Source organism: Oryctolagus cuniculus, chromosome 9 (genome assembly GCF_051225735.1).
Source record: "Oryctolagus cuniculus isolate XC-2025 breed Fujian yellow rabbit chromosome 9, ASM5122573v1, whole genome shotgun sequence".
Classification (NCBI taxonomy): Eukaryota; Metazoa; Chordata; class Mammalia; order Lagomorpha; family Leporidae; genus Oryctolagus; species Oryctolagus cuniculus.
The window spans coordinates 119098538-119119063 of NC_142875.1; the positions used below are offsets into that span (position 1 = coordinate 119098538).

The 20526-nt window shown below is 43.2% G+C and overlaps 1 protein-coding gene across 3 annotated transcripts in view; it reads right to left on the bottom strand.

The window, feature by feature from the left end:
* Positions 1–20526, bottom strand: part of GYS2 (glycogen synthase 2) — a 61943-nt gene that overhangs the window by 23770 nt on the left and 17647 nt on the right. For 2 of the 3 annotated variants that reach the window (XM_002712722.6, XM_089304638.1), the window contains exons 4-7: positions 19945–20127; positions 13593–13737; positions 4037–4154; positions 3292–3412 (exon numbers count right to left, since the gene is read on the bottom strand). In XM_002712722.6, coding sequence (XP_002712768.3) covers positions 3292–3412; positions 4037–4154; positions 13593–13737; positions 19945–20127 — 567 coding nt within the window. The remainder of the gene's footprint in view (positions 1–3291; positions 3413–4036; positions 4155–13592; positions 13738–19944; positions 20128–20526) is intronic. The other variant, XM_089304637.1, reaches the window with a different exon arrangement.

The window sequence follows — 20526 nt, forward strand, 5'->3', positions numbered from 1 at the left end:
ACAGTTTTCTGCTACTTGTCCACTCTCATAGTGTGGTAGTATGGCTGTTAGCCCCCAATAAAGGAATAAATGCATACCTAGCACTTTTGGTGTAGCAGGCACTGTACTGGTATGCTTTTTTTTTTTTTTTTAAAAAAAGATTCCTTTATTTATTTGAAAGGCAGAGTTACAGAGGGGCAGAGGCAGAGAGAAAGAGAGAGAGAGAGAGATACAGAGACAGAGAGAAGGTCTTCCATCTGCTGGTTCACTCTCTAAATGGCCACAATGGCCAGAGCTACACTGATCCAAAGCCAGGAGCTTCTTCTGGGTCTCCCACATGAGTGCAGGGGCCCAAAGACTTGGGCCATCCTCTGCTGCTTTCCCAGGCCATAGCAGAGAGCTGGATTGGAAGTGGAGCAGCCAGGACTCAAACTAGTATCCATATGGGATACTGGCACTGCAGGCAGCGGCTTTACCGGCTGTGCCACAGTGCCCGCCCTGGTATGCTTTAAATACATAATTTAACCCAATCATGTACAATAGATAGCATTATCCTCATTTTATTAACATCAAAAGAGAGGCATGAATGATTAAATATTTTGCTTGAGTTCCTATAACAGGTTAGTGGCAGAGCTGGGATTTTAGTTGGTGTTTTTCAATTCACAAATGTGTTTTCTTTTCCTATAGAAGCTATGGAACAGGAACTTTACCCCAAGAGTAGAAAACACACTGTCAAAGAATAAATGTATATGTGGAAAGAGATCGTCTCCTGTGGGGAGCAACTGGGAGCAACTCGGACTAGACTGTTACTCGAATTAAGACTTATTCTATGCATCTGCTCTCCCACAATATGGCGCTGGGAGAGGAGTAAACAGCTTCTACCCAGCTGCCTCTCACCAACTTGACAAGCTGTAGGAGCTGCTCCTGATTGGAGGAGAGCAGCGTACTCGGCGTGTGGGTAGCAGAGTTGGGATTGGTGGAAGAGGACTATAAAGGAGGAGAGAGACAACATGCACCAGGAACATCTAAGAGGAACATCTATCTGAAGGAACACCTGTGCAGCCCCCGAGAGAGCCGGCCGGCGGTGTGCCGCTCCCCCGCGTAAGTGGGGAAAATGGCAGGGGGAACCGCCCTTCCACGGAGGTGGAAGGGTCGGTAGCCAACCCGGGAAGAACCAGCAGCAAACCCGGGGAGGGCCGAGCAGACAAAAGAACAACGCAGGGTCCTGTGTCGTTCCTCCATGAAGACGGGGAGCGACAGTCTCCTTCTTACTTTTCCAAGTGTGGTAACCATCTTTTTTTTTTTTTTTTAAGTGATCTGTTTATTTGGAAGTAGAGTGACAGAGAGAGGTGGAGAGAGACAGATCTTCCATTCACTAGTTCCTTTTCCAAATGCCCACAATAGACAGGGATGGACCAGGGCAAAGCTGGGAGCTGGGAACTCCATGCAGGTGCCCCACGTGAGTGACAGGGGCCCGACCACCTGAGCCATAATCCCTGTCTCCCAGGATGCAGCAGCAGGAAGCTCTCCTGGAAGCCCAGGAGCCAGGGCTCCACTGGCCTTCTGTATGGGATGGGAGTGTTCCAAACGATGCCTTAATTCACTACCACAACTCTCAAACTGGTAATAGTCTTCAATGTGTAATACAACAGCAAGAAATTTATTTCTTCACATCTAAAAACATAATGAATATTTAATAACTGAATGGATACATTTAATAATAATGGCACTAAACATGATGTGTACTGGATATAGTTGTGAGTGCATTCATACAGTCTGTTGAACAGACGCATACTAGGAAACATTATTCCAGAATAATCTTTATAGTCTTCAGTTCTATTGCTGACTTATGTTCTTATTGACATATAACTTACTTATTGAGATTTCAGAAAATCTTTCAACATACTTGATACAACATCTTCTCTAAGGAAAAGATCCTAAGTCCAAGAAACAGTTTAACCACAGCATAGTACAGGGCTCAGGACAATATAGATTATCTTGGTATCTCACCAAGAGAATTTTACACTGGTCTCCTGAGAGTATCTTCCAGATATTTATTCTGTATTTTTATGTGCTGGGATTGGAATATAAGCTAATAACATCAGTTAATAATTTTAACATGGTATCATTGTCTATAGCTACTTCAATTGCTAAATGTTTCTAATTACTGAATTAGTTGGAAAACTGAGCAAAAATGATTCCATATCGTTGGGAGTAAGAATTTCCTTTTCCCCAGCCGGCGCCATGGCTCAATAGGCTAATCCTCCGCCTAGCGGTGCTGGCACACCAGGTTCTAGTCCTGGTCGGGGCGCCGGATTCTGTCCCGGTTGCCCCTCTTCCAGGCCAGCTCTCTCCTGTGGCCCGGGAGTGCAGTGGAGGATGGCCCAAGTGCTTGGGCCCTGCACCCCATGGGAGACCAGGAGAAACACCTGGCTCCTGCCTTCGGATAGGCGCGGTGTGCCGGCCTTAGCGCGCTGGCCGCGGCGGCCATTGGAAGGTGAACAAACGGCAAAAGGAAGACCTTTCTCTCTCTCTCTCTTTCTCTCTCTCTCTCTCTCACTGTCCACTCTGCCTGTAAAAAAAAATAAATAAAATAAAAAAATAATAAAAAAAAATTTCCTTTTCCCATCTGTATTTCCATATGGTGAGACATCTCTTAGTTGAATACTTTGAACGCTCAGTCTCAGGGAGGAGGCAGGGCTGGGAGTTGGAAAGGAACCAAGACTGTGTCTGCCATGCCCAACAGAGAGCTGGGATTGTAGTTCTTGATCATGAGCCACTGCTTCTCTGAAGGCTTTACTCAACTGAGGGGGGCAACTATGACCAGAGCTGCCTGTGATGGGACAGTTTGGGTAACACCAAGGTTCGTCATTAGTACATCTGTTTTCACATACCCAAGCCACTTCCTCTTGCTGTTATAAATCCAAGCCAATCTTCATTGATTTAAAAAGATGATATTTTGCTCTTCACTTACTTAATTTGTGGATATTTATCTTTCAATTGGTTACAAACTCATGTAAGGGGAAATAATGTTATAATGGCTTCATAAGACCTGATACATAAAATGTGACAAGTTTGAGTGTTTGTTAGAAAAATATACTTGAAAACATAGACCAATACATGTGTGCAGGAAGTAATAACTCCAGTATGTGAACTAGAAGGGTTGAAGTCATTTTTAGAATAAGGTTATCATTTGAAGTCTTCAAAGTTGTATGTTCTCTTGAAAACTATTTCAGAAGCCAAAAAGTTCTGTACCTCCCATTGGAAGTCTTTCCCACAATAGCAATATATCATGTCATAAAAGTTTCTTACCCGCAGCAGGAAATTTAGCCTGGATAAGGATTCTAGGAAGATGTCTGCTCCTTTGTTTGAGAACTCATACCTTCCAGCGATGAAAAAAAATAAGGTCTTTTCAAGGTCAAAGTCAAGATGACTAAAACAAAACAAAACCGATTTGGATGAAATAAAGCAACAGTAACAAAATGCACCCATGAATTCTGCTGAAGGAAAAGGAGGCCAGGAAGACAGACACTTACTCTAACAATCCTGTTTTCTTGCTACAAAGATCCTTAAAAATCACTTGCTAATTTTTTTGAAATGAAGAAAAGCATATGGGCCAGTATTTGGCTCTGTGGTTAAGATACCACTTGGGATGCTGTCATGTCACATTGGAGTGCCTGGCTTCATGTTCTGACTCAACTTCCCATTCCAATTCCAGCTCCCTGCTAAAGCACACTCTGGGAGCCATCAGATGATGGATGTAGGACTTGGGTCTCCGCCACCCACATGGAGGATCCAAATGGAGTTTTGGCTCCTGTCTTCAGCCTGGCCCAGCCTGGATGTTGTGGCTATTTGGGGAGTGAACCAGCAGATGGAGGATCTCTCTCTGTGTCTCTCTTCTCTCTTTTCTCTCTCTCTCTCTCTCTCTCTCTCTCTCTCTCTCTCTCTCTCTCTCTCTTTTCTCTCTGCCCCTCCCTTTCAAATGAAAATAAATAAATACATACATACATACATGCAACATACATACATAATTTTTAAAAAGAAAAGAAAGCCATACCCATAGAAATGACCTCGAACAAAATCTTGGATCCTAGCTTTGTTCATGGCATGGAGATTTTGAAACTCGTGCACTGCTGAAAACTTCTTAACATTCAATCCATTTGGAGTAATCACATCTGAAAACAAAACAAAATCATGAAGCTTCCCCTTTGAGAGAGGGCACCATTGCAGAAGAAGACATACTTTTAAATAAATGAAGTCAGACAACCACTAACATGGCTAGTTTCTGACTACAATTTGATTTAAGATTCATAAAATCTCAGAACCTCATCTCCTGGTTGAGGGAGGAAATCAGGAGACTCTGACTACAATCCTAATGAGTAATGGGTACCATGGGCAAAGTAGTGATACTATTACATCGTTCATGTATTGATTTCTCACTGGGCACCACCCACGGTTCTCAAAGGTATATGACGTGACTCAGATACTCATTGCAACAACAGAGAGCACGGGTACTGTTCTCTGCATTTTCAGGGACAGAGACTGAAGCACAGAGGATCAGCAACTGTGTCCAAGAACATGCAGGCGAGTGGAAGCAGAACCAAGAGAGTCTTCCTCGGGCCAGCGCTGTGGCTCTCTAGGTTAATCCTCCGCCTGTGGCACCGGCATCCCATATGGGCACTGGGTTCTAGTCTCGGCTGCTCCTCTTCCAGTCCACCTCTCTGCTGTGGCCCAGGAAGGCAGTGGAGGATGGCCCAAGTGCTTGGGCCCTGCACCCGCATGGGAGACCAGGAGCAAACACCTGGCTCCTGGCTTCAGATCAGTGCAGTGCTGGCCGTAGCGGCCATTTCGAGGGTGAACCAATGGAAGGAAGACCTTTCTCTTTCTCTCTCTCTCTCTCTCTCTCTCTCTCACTGTCTGACTCTGTCAAATAAAAAAATAATAAAAAAAAGAGAATCTTCCTCAAGTGCTGTGTTTCTAACCACTGTATTATGCTACCTCTTGCCATCTTGGTTTGGCCAAGCACATGGGAAATCTATCCTTTGGGAAAACAGAAAAATAGTCCCCTATTTCTGATTTCAATTTTTTAGAGTATTACATTTTAAAATTCATTTATTTTTATTTATTCAAAGGCAGAGAGATGGAGACATCTCTCATCCACTGGTTCACCCCCCAAGTGTCTGCAATAGCTGGGGCTGAGCCAGATCAAAGCCAGAAGCTAGGAACTCAATCCAGGTCTCCCATGTGGATGGCAGCAACCCAACTACCTCAGCCATTACTGCTACCTCCTACCATGTGCATGAGAATGAAGCTGGGATTAGAAGCAGAACTGTGATTGAACCCAGGTACTCTGAATGGGCATGGGGGAGTCCCAAGCTGTGTCTTGACCACCAGGCCAAGCGTCCACCCCTCTAATTTCTATTTTTTTTATTCTAACATAACTGATATGTTCTCAGGAGATTTGATTGCTCAGGTAGGTATATATTCTTGGGTTTCCAGAATACATCTTTATGACAAGAAAGAAAGAGTACTCAGATTATGGGATGAGAACCACCTACCAAGTTGAACACATTTAATAGCAGTTTAAAAAAAGGCAAGGAAAAAGAAGTGATGTCAAAGAAGTTAGGAGGTGGCAGTGGAGTGTGAGCTACAATTATAATCATGTCACATCATTTTGAAGGTGCTTTTAGTTAATGGGCTGTTCTCTTGAAATGGTTTCAGAAAATCAACACAGGTTTCTTGGTCACTTCTTAAGAAAAAAAATTGGTGTTTGTGAGTTTTTATTAAATAATCAGGCACTTGCTATGCAATTACTCCCCAAGATCCACAGGGGATTGGTTACAGGACCCTCCACCCCCAACCCCATAGATAACGAGATCTGAGGATGCTCACATTCCTTATATGAGCATAAAATTGCATGGTGTTTTTCATATAGCATGTGCACATCCTCCCATGTACTCTAACTAATCTCTAGACTACTTACAATGCCCAGTGCAAGGCAAATACCATGTGAATAGCTGTTCTATAGTATTGTTTAGGGGATAATGACAAGGACAAAAAGCCATACATGTTCAGTACAGATATAATTTTTTTAGAATTTTTAAAAAGACTTATTTATTTTATTTGAAAGGCAGAGTTAAAGACGCAGAGAGAGAGAGAGAGAGAGAGGTCTTTCCATCTGCTAGTTCACTCCCCAGATGGCCTCAACAGCTGGAACTGTGCCGATCAGAAACCTGGAGCCAGGAGCTTCTTATGGGTTTCCCACATGCGTACAGGGGCCCAAGCCTGTGGACCATCTTCTATGGCTTTCCCAGGCCACAGCAGAGAGCTGGATCAGAAATGGAGCAGCTGGGACTCTAACCAGCACCCATATGGGATGCCAGCACAGCAGGCAGCAGCTTTATCTGCTATGCTACTGTGCCGGCCCCAGAATATTTTCAATATAGGATTTTAATCAGTGATGCAGAATCAATGAAGATGGAGGGCTGCATATATCCCTTTACACACTGCCACAGCAAAGTCAAATTTAGGCTGCCATGATTTCCAGTGAAACTTTTCATGAGAACAATCCCTAGATGAACTCTGCAACACGATTAGGATAGGATGACAATTACCTCTCAAAATGCTTTACCCTTCATGGTATCCTTCGTAGGGCTTCCTCTGTGTTTAGTAGCTTAAAGACTTAGGCCAATGAGATCTTCTGTTAGTATTTGTATGACAGAATAATCTCACACACACAAGCCCATGTGCAGTGGTATGCTGGTATAGTCTGACAAACAGCTCTGAGAGAGAGAGACAGAGAGACAGAGAGACAGAGACAGGGCTTTGTTTACAGTGTTTTGCGTATTTCTGTAGTTGTAAATACGTCTATCATGTCTTATGGCTACTAATGTGAATGCAGAGATGGAAGAGATTTGCATTAATGCCGTTAATATGATTAAATACCATAGTATTTAAACCATACAAAAGATACACACACTGTGGCTCATCTGGCAAAGCTGCTGCCTGCAGTGCCAGCATCCCATATGGGCACCAGTTTGAGTCCCAGCTGCTCTGCTTCCAGCTCTCTGCTATGGCCTGGGAAAACAGTAGAGGATGGCCCAAGCCCTTGGGCCCCTGCATCCACGTGGGAGACCTGGAAGAGGCTCCTGGCTCCTGGCTTTGGATTGGCCCAATTCTGGCCCTTGTGGCCATTTGGGGAGTGAACCAGTGGATGGAAGATTTCTCCTCTTTCTCTCTGCTCTTGCCTTTCTGTAAGTCTGCCTTTCAAATAAGTAAGTAAGTTTTTAAAGAAAAAAAGATACACATACACACATACAAAGGGACTTTGAAAAGCTCATGGAAAATGCAATTAAAGGATGTTTATATGAGTGCCAAATTTTTTGAAATTCATGTGTAATTTTTTTTTTTGACAGGCAGAGTTAGACAGTGAGTGAGAGAGAGAGAGAGAGACAGAAAGACAGGTCTTCCTTCCGTTGGTTCACCCCCCAAATGGCCACTACGGCGGGCACACTGCGCCGATCCAAAGCCAGGAGCCAGGTGCTTCCTCCTGGTCTCCCATGCGGATGCAGGGCCCAAGCACCTGGGCCATCCTCCACTGCCCTCCCGGGCCACAGCAGAGAGCTGGACTGGAAGAGGAGCAACCAGGACAGAATCCGGCGCCCCGACCGGGACTAGAACCCAGGGTGCCAGCGCCACAGGCAGAGGATTAGTCTATTGAGCCGTGGCACCAGCCCATGCATAATTTTTTTTTACAATATTCACTTTTTATGAGCTTTCCCCCTTTATTTGATATTTGCAAAATTTTGACCAACAAGTAATAACTTGTATTCACTGATGGCGCACAGTGCAGAATTTCAAAAGATGCACACAGTGTCCACTGAGCAAACTGAGCCATCAGCACCCCCATTCCCACCTTCCCTCGGTGTTTAGAGAGCACTTAGAGCTGCACTCAGAGCAGTTCTTCCCATTCCTTACACAGCATACGATGCACTGCGCTGAACTACAGCTGCCTCACTGTGCTAAGGAACACCAGGACTGATGAACTCCTCTCTGAGTGTGCTTTGATGCCTTTTATCCTACCTCCCAGTTTTCCCCCTCATCCTTTCCAATTCCTGGTAATTGTTATTCCACATTCAGAATAACTTTTCCTCCCCTACCTTCCACATATGAGAAAAAATATGCAGTATTTGTCTTTTTGTGTCTAATTTTTTCACTTAACATGATGATCTCCAATTTCACCTATTCTACTGTAAATGCCAGGATTTTATTTTTTTTAATGGCAGAATAGTATTCCTTGTGCTAAGAAATACATGGGGAAGGCCGGCGCCGCGGCTCACTAGGCTAATCCTCCGCCTAGCGGCGCCGGCACACCGGGTTCTAGTCCCGGTCGGGGCGCCGGATTCTGTCCCGGTTGCCCCTCTTCCAGGCCAGCCCTCTGCTGTGGCCCGGGAGTGCAGTGGAGGATGGCCCAGGTGCTTGGGCCCTGCACCCCATGGGAGACCAGGAAAAGCACCTGGCTCCTGGCTCCTGCCATCGGATCAGCGCGGTGCGCCGGCCGCAGCGCGCTGGCCGCGGCGGCCATTGGAGGGTGAACCAACGGCAAAGGAAGACCTTTCTCTCTGTCTCTCTCTCTCTCACTGTCCACTCTGCCTGTCAAAAAAAAAAAAAAAAAAAAAAAAAACAAAAAAAGAAATACATGGGGAAATGATCAATATCATTGCCTCCGGGAAATGCAAATCAAAAGCATAATGAAGTCTGTCTCATTATGTGGCTATTATCAAAAAGATAAAAGATAACAAATGCTGGCAAGGATATGGAGAAAAGGAAACACTTATATGCTGTTGATCAGAAGGCAAATTAGTACAACCATTACAGAGAAGCATGTAGCTTCCAAAAAAAAACTAAACATGGATCTGCCATGTGACTCAGTAATCCCATTTCTGTGTATAACAGAGTGGAATGCATACAGCGTATCAAAGAGATACCTGCTCCCCCATATTCATTGCAGGTTAGTCACATTAGCCCAGATAAGAAATCCACCCATGCATCTCAATGGATACAGAACGTGTAGTACATAATCACAGTGGAATATTAGCAACAAACTTTCTGAAGTCTCCTCTATATAAGCATTTAAAAAGCTTATTGCACCAAAATAAACTTATTTTTAAGGGCCAGTGTTTACAGCATAGCAGGTTAAACTGTTGCTTGCAATGCCAGCATCCCATATCAGAAGGCTGGTCCAAGTCCCAGCTATTCCACTTCTGACACAGTTTTCTTGCTAATGTGCCTGGGAAGGCAGAAGATGGGGATCCAAGTGCTTGGGCCGCTGCCATCCATGTAAAAGGCCCAGATGGATTTCCAGGCTCCTGGCTACAGCCTGACCCAGTTCTAGCTTTTGAGGCCGTTTAGGGGGTGAATCAGTATTTAGAAAATCTCTCTGCCTCTCATTGGGCCAGGCCAAAGCCAGGAGCCAGGAGATTCATTCAGGTCTCCTACATAGGTGTCAGGGTCCAAGCACATGAGACATCTTCTGCTGCTTTCCCCGGCACACTAGCAGGGAGCTGGATTGGAAATGGAACAGTGGGGACTTAAATCAGCATCCATATGGGATGCCAGTGTTGCAGGTTGTAGCTTAACCTGCTATGCCACGATGCTAGCCCATTATTTATTGTTTTTAAAGATTTATTTATTTATTTGAAAGGCAGAGTTACAGAGAGGCAGAGGCAGAGAGAGAGGTCTTCCATCTGCTGGTTCACTCCCCAGATGGCTGCAACGGCAGGAGCTGTGCCCATCCAAAGCCAGGAGTTTTTCTAGGTCTCCCACGTGAGTACAGGGACCCAAGCACTTGGACCATCTTGTACTGCTTTCTCAGGCCATAGCAGAGAGCTGGATTGGAAGTGGAGCAGCCGGGGTTTGAACCAGAGCCCATATGGGATGTTGGCACTACAAGTGGTGGCTTTACCCATTACACCGCAGCAGTGGCCCCCAGCCCCTCATTTAAATCTAAAATATATATGCCTTGAAAAGTCTCCCACTTCAGTCCCTCAATTACTTCTTCTTCCTGGAAGCAATATTGGTTTTAAATTTCTTGTTATAGTCCCCAAATAGAAAGCAACACCAGTGTCATTCACCTCTCTAAATTTAGGCAATGTTAACACAAGTGAAAAATGTTGACTAAAAAAAGGTATTGAAAGTTCACAATAAGCTATTAATATGGGCCTGAAAATCAGTACTTGTAAGGTTATTAATAACTCTATTAAGAGGCAAATGACAAACTGGAATAAAGCAATATATGATACTGATTGTATATGTGGTATTCAATTGTGTACTAGTAATCAGAAAATGTACAATTTTGCCTTGTTTCCAATACTTCAGATAAAATAACATCTTCATGATCTCAGACATTATTTTGGGTGCTGGCGCTGTTGCGTAGTGGGTTAAGTCACTGCCTGTGAAGCCACATCCCGCATAGATAGTGGTTCTTGTCCTGCCCACTCCACTTCCCATTCAGCTCCCTGCTAACACATCTGGGAAAGCAGCAGCAGATGGCCCAAGTGCTTCTGCCCCTGCTACCTATATGGGAGATCCGGAAGACGCTCCTGGTTCCTGGCTTTGGCCTGGCCCAGACCTGGCCATTGCGGCTGTTTGGGGAGTGAACGGATGGATGGAAGATCTCTATGGCTCTCCTTCTCTCTTTAACTCTGTATTTCAAATAAATAAATAAATAAATCTTTAAAATTATTTTGACTTAGAGTTATGGCAAAGGTGTAATAATACAGGAATAAATAGGCCCTTGCTAAATAGTATATGGTGATATTCTTACAAATATCTGGTCCCATGTAAGTTTTTTTCTAGGATTTATTTATTTATTTGAAAATCAGAGATAACACAAAGAGAGAAGGAGAGACAGAGAGAGAGAGAAGTCTTCCATCCAACAGTTCACTCCCCAATTAGCCGCAATGGCCGGAGCTGTGCCCATCTGAAGCTAGGAGCCAGGAGCTTCTTCCAGGCTTTCCACAGGGGTACAGGAGCCCAAGGACTTGGGGCATCTTCTACTGCTTTCCCAGGCCATAGCAGAGAGCTGGATTGGAAGTGGAGCAGCTGGCTCTCAAACTGGCACCCCAATGGAATGCTGGCGCTTCAGGCCAGGGCGTTAACCCGCTGCGCCACAGCGCCGGCATCCCATGTAAGTTTTTTGATCCATCCAACCTCTGCCTTTTGCTCTGGCACGGTGCTCTCAGCATTCTAGTTGGGGTTATACTATTGAATGGGGGAGACTTAAAGAAAAACTGGAAAATACAATCATAGTTGTGCTACATGATACCTTTTTATAAATGCTCTTCAAAAATGTTGTATGTTTAATGATCTACTAAAAATCCATTGACCTTAAGCCACAAAGCGGTCAGAGATTTCACAATTCCAGAAGCACCACATGATTCCATCTCTGGCCTAAATGGATTAGATGATATTGTGGAAATTCCAGGTGAAGCCAACTTGTGGGCAACCAGAAGTCCAGACGAGAACTCGGGAAAATCTAGACAGTGACCCACACAAATCGACAATTGCTGCTTTTTCTGAGCCTTTGCAATAGACCGGGCACGGAGCTCAGTCCTTCCTATACGTTAACGCTTTGTATCAACACGACAATTCTAGACAAGAGATAGGATTATCATCCGCATTGTGCAAACAAGGCACAGAGTGCTGAAGTACCCGTCACAATGCCGCACAGCGAGGAACATAGGTGCAGTCTGGCACAAAGGCCTTGCTTTTCACCACTACTTTCCAGTCAGATCCCTAAGAAAATGAAAATGTAAGAAAGTGGTAAATGAGGATATTTCATAAAGTTCATGGAAAATGAAAGCAAAATGTAAGTTTATTTTGGTACAAAAATTTTTGTAATCCATGCAGTTTTTCATATAATATATGTTTCCATTATTTTTTCAGAAATTCCTTTATACATGTGGATTTCATTTTTTGCACTAAAATAAACATTTTTCACTTCCATTTCCCACGGATTTTCAGAAGCACCCTCGAATTAAATAGAGCTGTTTGGCTACAAGTATAGACACCTGCTAACTAGCACTGACTTAAGTGCAGTAAAAGGGGTCAGGGTTGTGGCACAGCAAATTCAGCTGCCCCTTGTGCAGCCTGCATCCCGTATCACAGTGCTGGTTCCAGTCCCAGCTACTCCACTTCCAATTCAGCTCCCTGCTAAGGCCCCTGGGAAGGCAGTCATCGATAATGGCTTAAGTTCTTGGGCCCTTGCTGCCCACATGAGACACCATGATGGACTTCCTGGCTCCTGGCTTTGGCCTGGCACAAATTGGCTTTTGCAGTTATTTAGAGTGGACTGCTGGATGGAAGACTTTTTCTCCCTCTCCCTCTCCCTCTCCCTCTCCGTGTGTGTGTGTGTGTGTGTGTGTCTTTTCTGTTACTCGGTCTATCAAAGAAATAATTAAGTCTTTTTAAAACAAGTGTACTGGCGCTCACTTGGTTAATCCTCCACCTGCAGTGCCAGCATCCCATATGGGCGCTGGTTCTAGTCCTGGTTGCTCCTCTTCCAGTCCAGCTCTCTGCTGTGGCCCGGGAAGGCAGTGGAGGGTGGCGCAGGTGCTTGGGCCCTGCACCCGCATGGGAGACCAGGAGGAAGCACCTGGCTCCTGGCCTCGGATCGGTGCAGCGCCAGCCGTGGCAACCATTTGGGGAGTGAACCAACGGAAGGAAGACCTTTCTGTCTGTCTCTCTTTGTCACTGCTAACTCTATCAGTCAAATTAAACAAAAAAACAAATGTACTGAGCAATGTCTTAACAGGATGCTGGAGTGTGTCACAGCAAACGTTTAGCTGAACCTCAGGACTGATTTTCAACTATGATCTAAATCACTGTGGAGAACCCAGAGAGTCCTTTCTTTGTCAGCTTCTGCCTCCTACGGCACTGTGTTGTAGTTTAACCTGCCTGCATCCAGTGCAACAAATGGACACTTTCAAGAGCCTCAGAGCTGACATTTCCATTACACAAGAGAGCATTCAAACAGACATCTTTGTTCAGTCTCCTCCTATGGGAGCATCTCAATTGGCCTGGCTTATGTCACTTGTCTTCTTTGCGCCAATCAGCTATGGCCAGATCCTGTTAAAGAACTTCTTTGCAAATTCTGGTTGAGTCTGGGGATGGTTCCTAGAGAAGCTTGCAAGGAGGTCTGGGTAGAGATAAAATAACAGGCTTCTACCAGAGCCTTGAAGCAATGATACAAGATGTGGGCCTGGGACAGTCTTAGACACATTCTGTGTTCTTGGCTTTAATTTTGTTCAAGGAACAGCTTTAGCTCAGCTTGCTCCCATGTACCAAAGTCATTAGGACAAGTGAGTTCACACCTCAGGCACATCAAGCCTAGTTCAGCCATTCAGTAAGCACAGATTGAACACTTAATATCCCAGAAGAAACCCAGCACTGGTTTCACTGCTGGAATCTAGAATTAACCTAAGTGTAAAGGTTTGAGCCATGAGTGAGGGCAATGTTTCTTCTAACTGCCACTGTTTGCCAGAAAAAGAAAATCTTCACACTCTACTGCCTTCAGAACTGAACAACAGGTGACAAACTCAGGGGATAATTACCAGGCTTCCTCTTGAGCATATGTTCTGCTTCTATTGCTGTTATTTCAGACACTGTGGTGAACGCGTGTGCGCAATGGACAGCGGCTCGCTCCATGCAGTACCTGTGGTAGATCTGCCTCTCCCCTGCCTCTTTGTCTATGTTAAACTGTTAAAAACAAACAAACACACACACATTTGCTTACATGAATCTTTCCACACAAACAAAACAAAATCACTTATTTCACAAAGTGTTTTTCTTTAAGGCTGTAATGACAGTAAATACATTTTTATTAAGCCCATTACTAAAATACATAACTATTATGCTATTAAAAGCATTGTTTATTTCACTTTTCCTGCTATTTAATATCCTAAATAAATGGTATTTCCACTTTGCTGCAATCAAATATAATTCTTGAATTTACAGCATTTTGTTTTACTTAGCCTGCATTTTCAAAAGAGCTAATTTCTCTCCCCAAGGTTCTCATCATATTTTTCTCAGAAACAGTGAAACAAAGTTGACATTCAACTTGACACTGAAAATAAGGATAATTGTGATCAACCTTAATCTACTGAAAGAGAACCTAAAAAAGAAAAAAAGACAAACATTTGTCCATGGTTACATAACTCCTTCCATTTTATAATTGCAAAGAGTGTGCAGCTACTCTGATTAGATAGTACAGTAAGTTGTACAATCATCTATCATTCTGGGCATTGTAATTTTAAAAAAATAAAGAGAAATCCCCAACCATCTTGTAAATAATTGACCATAGCTGAGGCTACTGGCCTTTCACTCATTTACAAGATGTTATATGACACACAGCTATATTTGAAAGTAGTGATGTCTAAAAAAAAAAAGAGTAGATAAAGTTGCTGGTGCTGTATCAGCAGGGTGCTTTTTCTCTCTCTAAGATCTATTTATTTGAAAGGCAAAGTTACAGACAGAGGAAGAGACAGAGAGATCCTCCATCCACTGGTTCACTCCCTAAATGGCCTTAACCGCAAGCACTGGGCCAGGCAGAAGCCAGGAGCCAGCAGCTACACCCAGGTCTCCCACATGAGCACAGGGGTCCAACTACTTGGGTCATCTTCAGCTGCTTTCCCAGGCACATTAACAGGGAGCAGGGTCAGAAGTAGGGCAGCTGGTCCCCGTAGGGGTTGCCTGTGTTGCACACAGTGGCTTAAACCACTTCACCACAATGCCAGCCCCAGCAGGGTGCTATTCTTAAGAAAGATTATAGTTTTTCATCATGCCATTTCAGGGACTCTTCTTAGCATGATACCCTACTTGATTCTCATAAGCTACTGAGATGTGATTTTTTTTTTTTCCACAGAGGGGGAAAGTGAACCGCTTAGCACTCAAGAAACTGGACCATAGTCAAATTCCTATTACATATGTATTCTGGCAGAACCCTAAATTGATCACCAATCTGACTCCAAAGCGTGCACTCTGGCCTGCTTTTATAGCATATAGACTCCTGCTCTATCAATGAGTCAATTCCAACAACTACTACCTCACAGAGAGGAAAGTACTAAAAAGAAGACTCACTTGATGATTCTAACAATTAGACAAGGAAAACACTAGAACATTCTTTCATGGCCATTTGCAACCATCTCTGAAAATATTTGAATGGGATTCCTACTGTATGCTTAGCAGAAGATTCGTAAAAGCTGTATAAGGCCCATTCCAGCAACAAAATCTATCATCCAAACATTTGTTAAGTAATCTTTGTGTATCTGTTGCTTTCAAGGAATTTATAAATTGATGAGCAAACAGGCAAAAATCAAGCAGAAATGAATATATGCCTGAGTAAGGTGTAGGATCAGAGCAGGATCCTACACTCTGGTTGAGTGTGGAGGAAAATGCCTCATGCTGTGTAGTTAGTGTTCATACTGTCAGGATCACCTCGGGAATGGAAGATTTGCAAGAGCAGGGGCCAGAACTTATTCATCTTTGTATCTTCCAAATTGGCTTCGTGAATAAAATGGCTTTTGAACTGGGACATGAAAGTTAAAATTGGGGGAAGTTATTTTGGGTTGAAAAACTAGCTTCCCAAAGAACAAAGAAAGAAAGTACAAAGACATTGGCATAAAATAGCAGAATATAAAAACAAAACAAAACAAAAAGGCCAGTGCCGCGGCTCACTAGGTTAATCCTCCACCTGTGGTGCCGGCACCCTGGGTTCCACTCCCGGTTGGGGCGCCGGATTCTGTCCCGGTTGCCCCTCTTCCGGGCCAGCTCTCTGCTGTGACCCAGGAGTACAGTGGAGGATGGCCCAAGTGCTTGGGCCCTGCATCCACATGGGAGACCAGGAGAAGTACCTGGCTCCTGGCCAGCGCGAAGCGGCCATTGGAGGGTGAACCAACGGTAAAGAAAGACTTTGTCTCTGTCTCTCTCTCTCACTGTCCACTCTGCCTGTCAAAAAAGAAAAAGAAAAAAATAGCAGAATATCTGATATGATTATAACCTTGGGTGTAGCATGTAAAAGGCCAGTAGGATACAAAAATTTTGAGAAAAATAAAAATCTTGAAATCCATAGTTTTTTTTTAATAATACACATTTTCCATGACCTTCCTCATAGGCATGTATTTCAAATTTTTTTGTACCAGGGGCAAGTGTTGTGGCACAGCAAGTTAAGCCGCCATTTGGGACACCTACATCCCCTATTGGAGAGCCAGTTTCAAGTCCTGGCTACTCCACTTTTGATCCAGCTTCCTGCTAATGCGTCCTGGGAGGCAGCAGATTATGACTCAAGTATTGGGACACTTGCCACCCACGTGGGAGACCTAATTGAAGTTCTGGGTTCCTGGCTTCAACCTGGCCCAGCCCTGGATGCTGCAGGCATTTGGGGAGTGAACCAACTAATGAAAACAACCTCTTGTTCTTGCTCTCTTTCTGACTTCCAAGTAGAAGAAAACAAATAAAAAACATTTAAGAAGCATACTCGAAAGTTTTTGCACCAAAATAAACTTATCTTTTAATTCCATTTTCTATGCACTGCTTGATGTACCCTTGTATTTAGAAAGATCAGCACACAGAAAGTGCTATTATTTTAATTATTCTTATTATAAACACTATTTCACAGATGAGCTAGTATTTCACACTTGAACCTTCAAAGGCTGGAAGACAAGTTTTCTAAATGAGTAAATCGAATATACAGAAACAGGACAGCAGGACAGCCTGGTGTCCATGAGAAACATCTGTGATGTCAGGAACATCGACAGCTTCTGCCTTCCTGCCCTCAGGGGACTCTTTTTTTGAGGTCTGTGGTACTTGTGGCTTCACAGCAGCCTTAGCTCTTTAACCATGTTGTCCACTTTTCCACATATTTATGATAATGATTAAATTCTCCACCTGGGGTAGGCCTTTGGCCCAGGGATTAAGATGCCACTTGGGGATGCCTGCATCCCATATCAAGAGTGCCTGGGTTTGAGTCCCACTCTCTTCCAATTGCAGCTTCCTGATATTGCATACGCTGGGGAGAGGGACAGAAGGTGGTAACACCAGTACTTGGCCACCCATGACCCAGAGAGCATTCTTGGCTCCTGGCTTTAGCTTGGCCAGCCCTGGCTAGTGCAGGCATCTAGGGAATGAACCAGAATGATTCCAAGGGAATGAACCAGAGGATGGAACTTCTCTGTCTCTGCCTCTTTGCTTTCAAATAAATATAAATAAATAAATAAATAATTTTAAAAACATCTCTGAAAATTCCAACATGTAGCACACAGTCTGGAATGGTTTTGTTGACAATAGGTCTTACTTATATTTTCATGTCTCCTAACTTTTTATTGATTTTGCATCGTGTATATAAAAAAAAAAAGAGGCAAAGTACACAAGGGGACTTCAAAAAAGTTCATGGAAAATGGGATGAGAAATGCCTATTTTATTGCAAAAATAATTAAAATCCAGGCATGCATGGAATCTTCAAAAAGCTCATGCTAATGTGCAGTGTTTTAAAAAACTGCATGGATTTAGATTTTTTTTTTTTTGCATAAGAATCAACTGCTAATTCCATCTTCCCATGCACAACTTTCGAATGTACTCTCTTATATTAGCCTGTAAAACACAGTCCAGAAACAGGGGAGAGGAACCCTGTAAGTGAAGCTGACCAGCACAAAACTGATTCACAGGAGTTAATTATCTACAGCTTCCAATCCAGATCCCACACGTAAGTGTCGGGAACCCAATTACTTGAACCATTAAGACTGCCTCCCAGGGTCTGCATAAGCAGGAAGTGTGAGTGGGGAGCTGCAGGTGGGCTATGAGTGCAGATACTCCGAAGCCAAGTTGGCTCTGCTGCGAGGTCTAGTTCTAACCCTCCTCTGTTTTCTGTTCCTAGGTGGCGCTATTCTCAGATTTCCAGGCAGGAAATGTGCTGCTATTAAGAAAAGAAAAAAGGCCAAGGTATAAGAAGGCTAAGGGCTTTTTAAAAACAGTTAATTATTTGGCCATATAGTCAAGGGGTTAACTGACCAGGGGTCGTTTGGAAACATCTTGGAGTTTCTCTGAAAATTCATAAGCTGAGTGGAAAAGGGTTGAAGATATGTCTTTGCTAATGATTGTTACTAAAAACTTAAAGCCATCATCAGAATGCTTGTGGATTTGGTATTAACAGAAAAATGCTTTCAGTTAGCAGTATTATTTGAGTACAATAGTGCTAATATTTCTGCTTTTACAAAAGTTGGATTATTCTGTTCTTGTTCTCATGTTTTTTATCCTGGGCACTAAATTATGATTCATTCCTTATGTTGAACTTCAAGAACCTTTCATACCTATGATACGGTGTTCTTATATACCACCCAAATTCTAAAACTAGTATGAACAGTGGGGGGGCTTCTACTGTAAAAAAAGATTACAAATTAAATTCAAAACAGTTCTTGACTGCCTGTTGTCTGTTAGTTGCTGGCTAAGACAATTTACTAGAAAGATGAGCTAGAGGTAACTAAGCTTATACACCTGAATCAGTGAGGGTCTGTACACTGGGGAGATGCAGAATTGTATTTGAAGACAGTACAAATAAACACTGACCTTTCATAGAAAGAATAAAGTCATAATATTTACATACTACAACATACTTATTCCTTATAAATATATATAAATATCTAATATACTTGGGCACTTATCTTCTATTATCTGTGACCATATAATATTCTTATGCATTCACACTCAATGTTCCAGTCTTTTGTGAAAATGATGGGAGGCAAAGTTGTTGACTTTATCACAGATCACTGGTTTGCCCTTATTACTCAACTACTGTCATACACCAGGAGGAAATTTCCCTCATCTCCTGGGGTTCTAAATTCCTTGGTGACTTCATTTTAAACGTACATCTTATGTCTATAATTTGACCTTTAGGGTAGGCTAACCTTTAATAGGAAAGCTCTCATTAGGACACGAATATTGCTTTACAAATGTTAAAATTTTTCAAAAAGAACCTTGTGGCACTCAAAATGTCATTGAGATGGTAATGTAGCTTTCCAGTACTACTGTCTGAGTATTATTCATACACCTCTCTTTCTCCCCCCACCCCCCACATACACAAACTTTTTTTAAACTGGCCAAGTCGTAAGATATCAACTTAACAACTTCCTAATTCTCCTGGTAGTGAAATTGAACTCTAAAATACTGAATAAACTTGACTAGTACTATAGACAATAGATCTGAAGAACCCCTGAATTTCTGATACTCGTATGTTTTACTATTTTTACCCTGATGACAGAAGATATACTGTTATTAATCCCATTTTACTGATAGAAAAGAGATAAAGAATTCAAACCTGAATGCTTTTGGGTCAGAGTCAGGTTTTCTCCAGAAACCACCAAACTAAATAATCACCTCTTTTCAATAATTTCTGTTTCACTGGAGCCTAATAAAAACTCCCCCTATGCATTGCAGAGCCAGAGGAAAAACGTGCCCTCGTGATCTATAATGTGGCTTGCAATTGATCATTCACTTGGAGGATAGAGTAAGTAAAGCAGCTTTGTATACCTAAAACCCCTGCTTTCTGCCTGCCACCAGGGGCTATGTGTGGATCCAGGGACTTCCCCTCTTGTCCCAAGCTGCAGAGCGGAACTGGAGCCCAACCTTTTGCCCACACAGTGCCTGACTCCCATCATGCTCCTCTGGATCTACTGTTCCAAAGTTGGACAGAAGCCAGGTCCTGCACCACTATATGGTACTGCACTCTGCACAGCCTTAGACTGTGTGAGCTGTCTGTCACCCTGGGGCATGCTTTGTCCTGAATATTGATCACCTAAAAGGGCATTTCTGCTGTCTAGTTGGCAGATGAAATGTCAAGATCAATACTTCTCCCCCTCCATCTTCCGCCATCTGAAAAAAAGGGGGTGGGTCAGGGAGGGAAGAAAGACTAGTTACCTTATCAAGCTGGTTGTAGAAATCAATATTTGCTGCACAGAGATAGCGACCAAGCAACGTGGCATGCGTGGTAAACATCGTGGCAATGGGAAGTTTGCGGGCTCGAGAAAGGATCAGTCCGGTCCCTGCCTGCCATTCGTGGAAGTGGGCAATGACATGCTTACCGGCTGCGTGATCGGTCACCTGTGTCAGAGAACAGTGTTTAGAAAAGCTGTTGGTGAAGCCTGATCTTGTCCGTGGCTGCCATTTCATCACAACCTAAAGGGGACTGCACAGGAAGCATGCAGATTTGGCAACAATAAATCTTCCATGGGTTTCAATGGCACATCCCTAAAATGCATGTATTTGACATCTTAATCCATCGTTTCCATGATGGATCACAATTTTTGTATCCATGGAAGAATAAATACTAATCTTCATAGTAAACATTAATAAGTAAATGGAACGAATGCACAGTTGGCACTCAATGAATATTCGTTGATTGTATGAATGAATTATAGTGATAATAACACTCTTGAAGATATCACTAAACAGTTTAATCAACTGAGACTACCCCTTATAAGCTTCTTTTAAAATACTTAA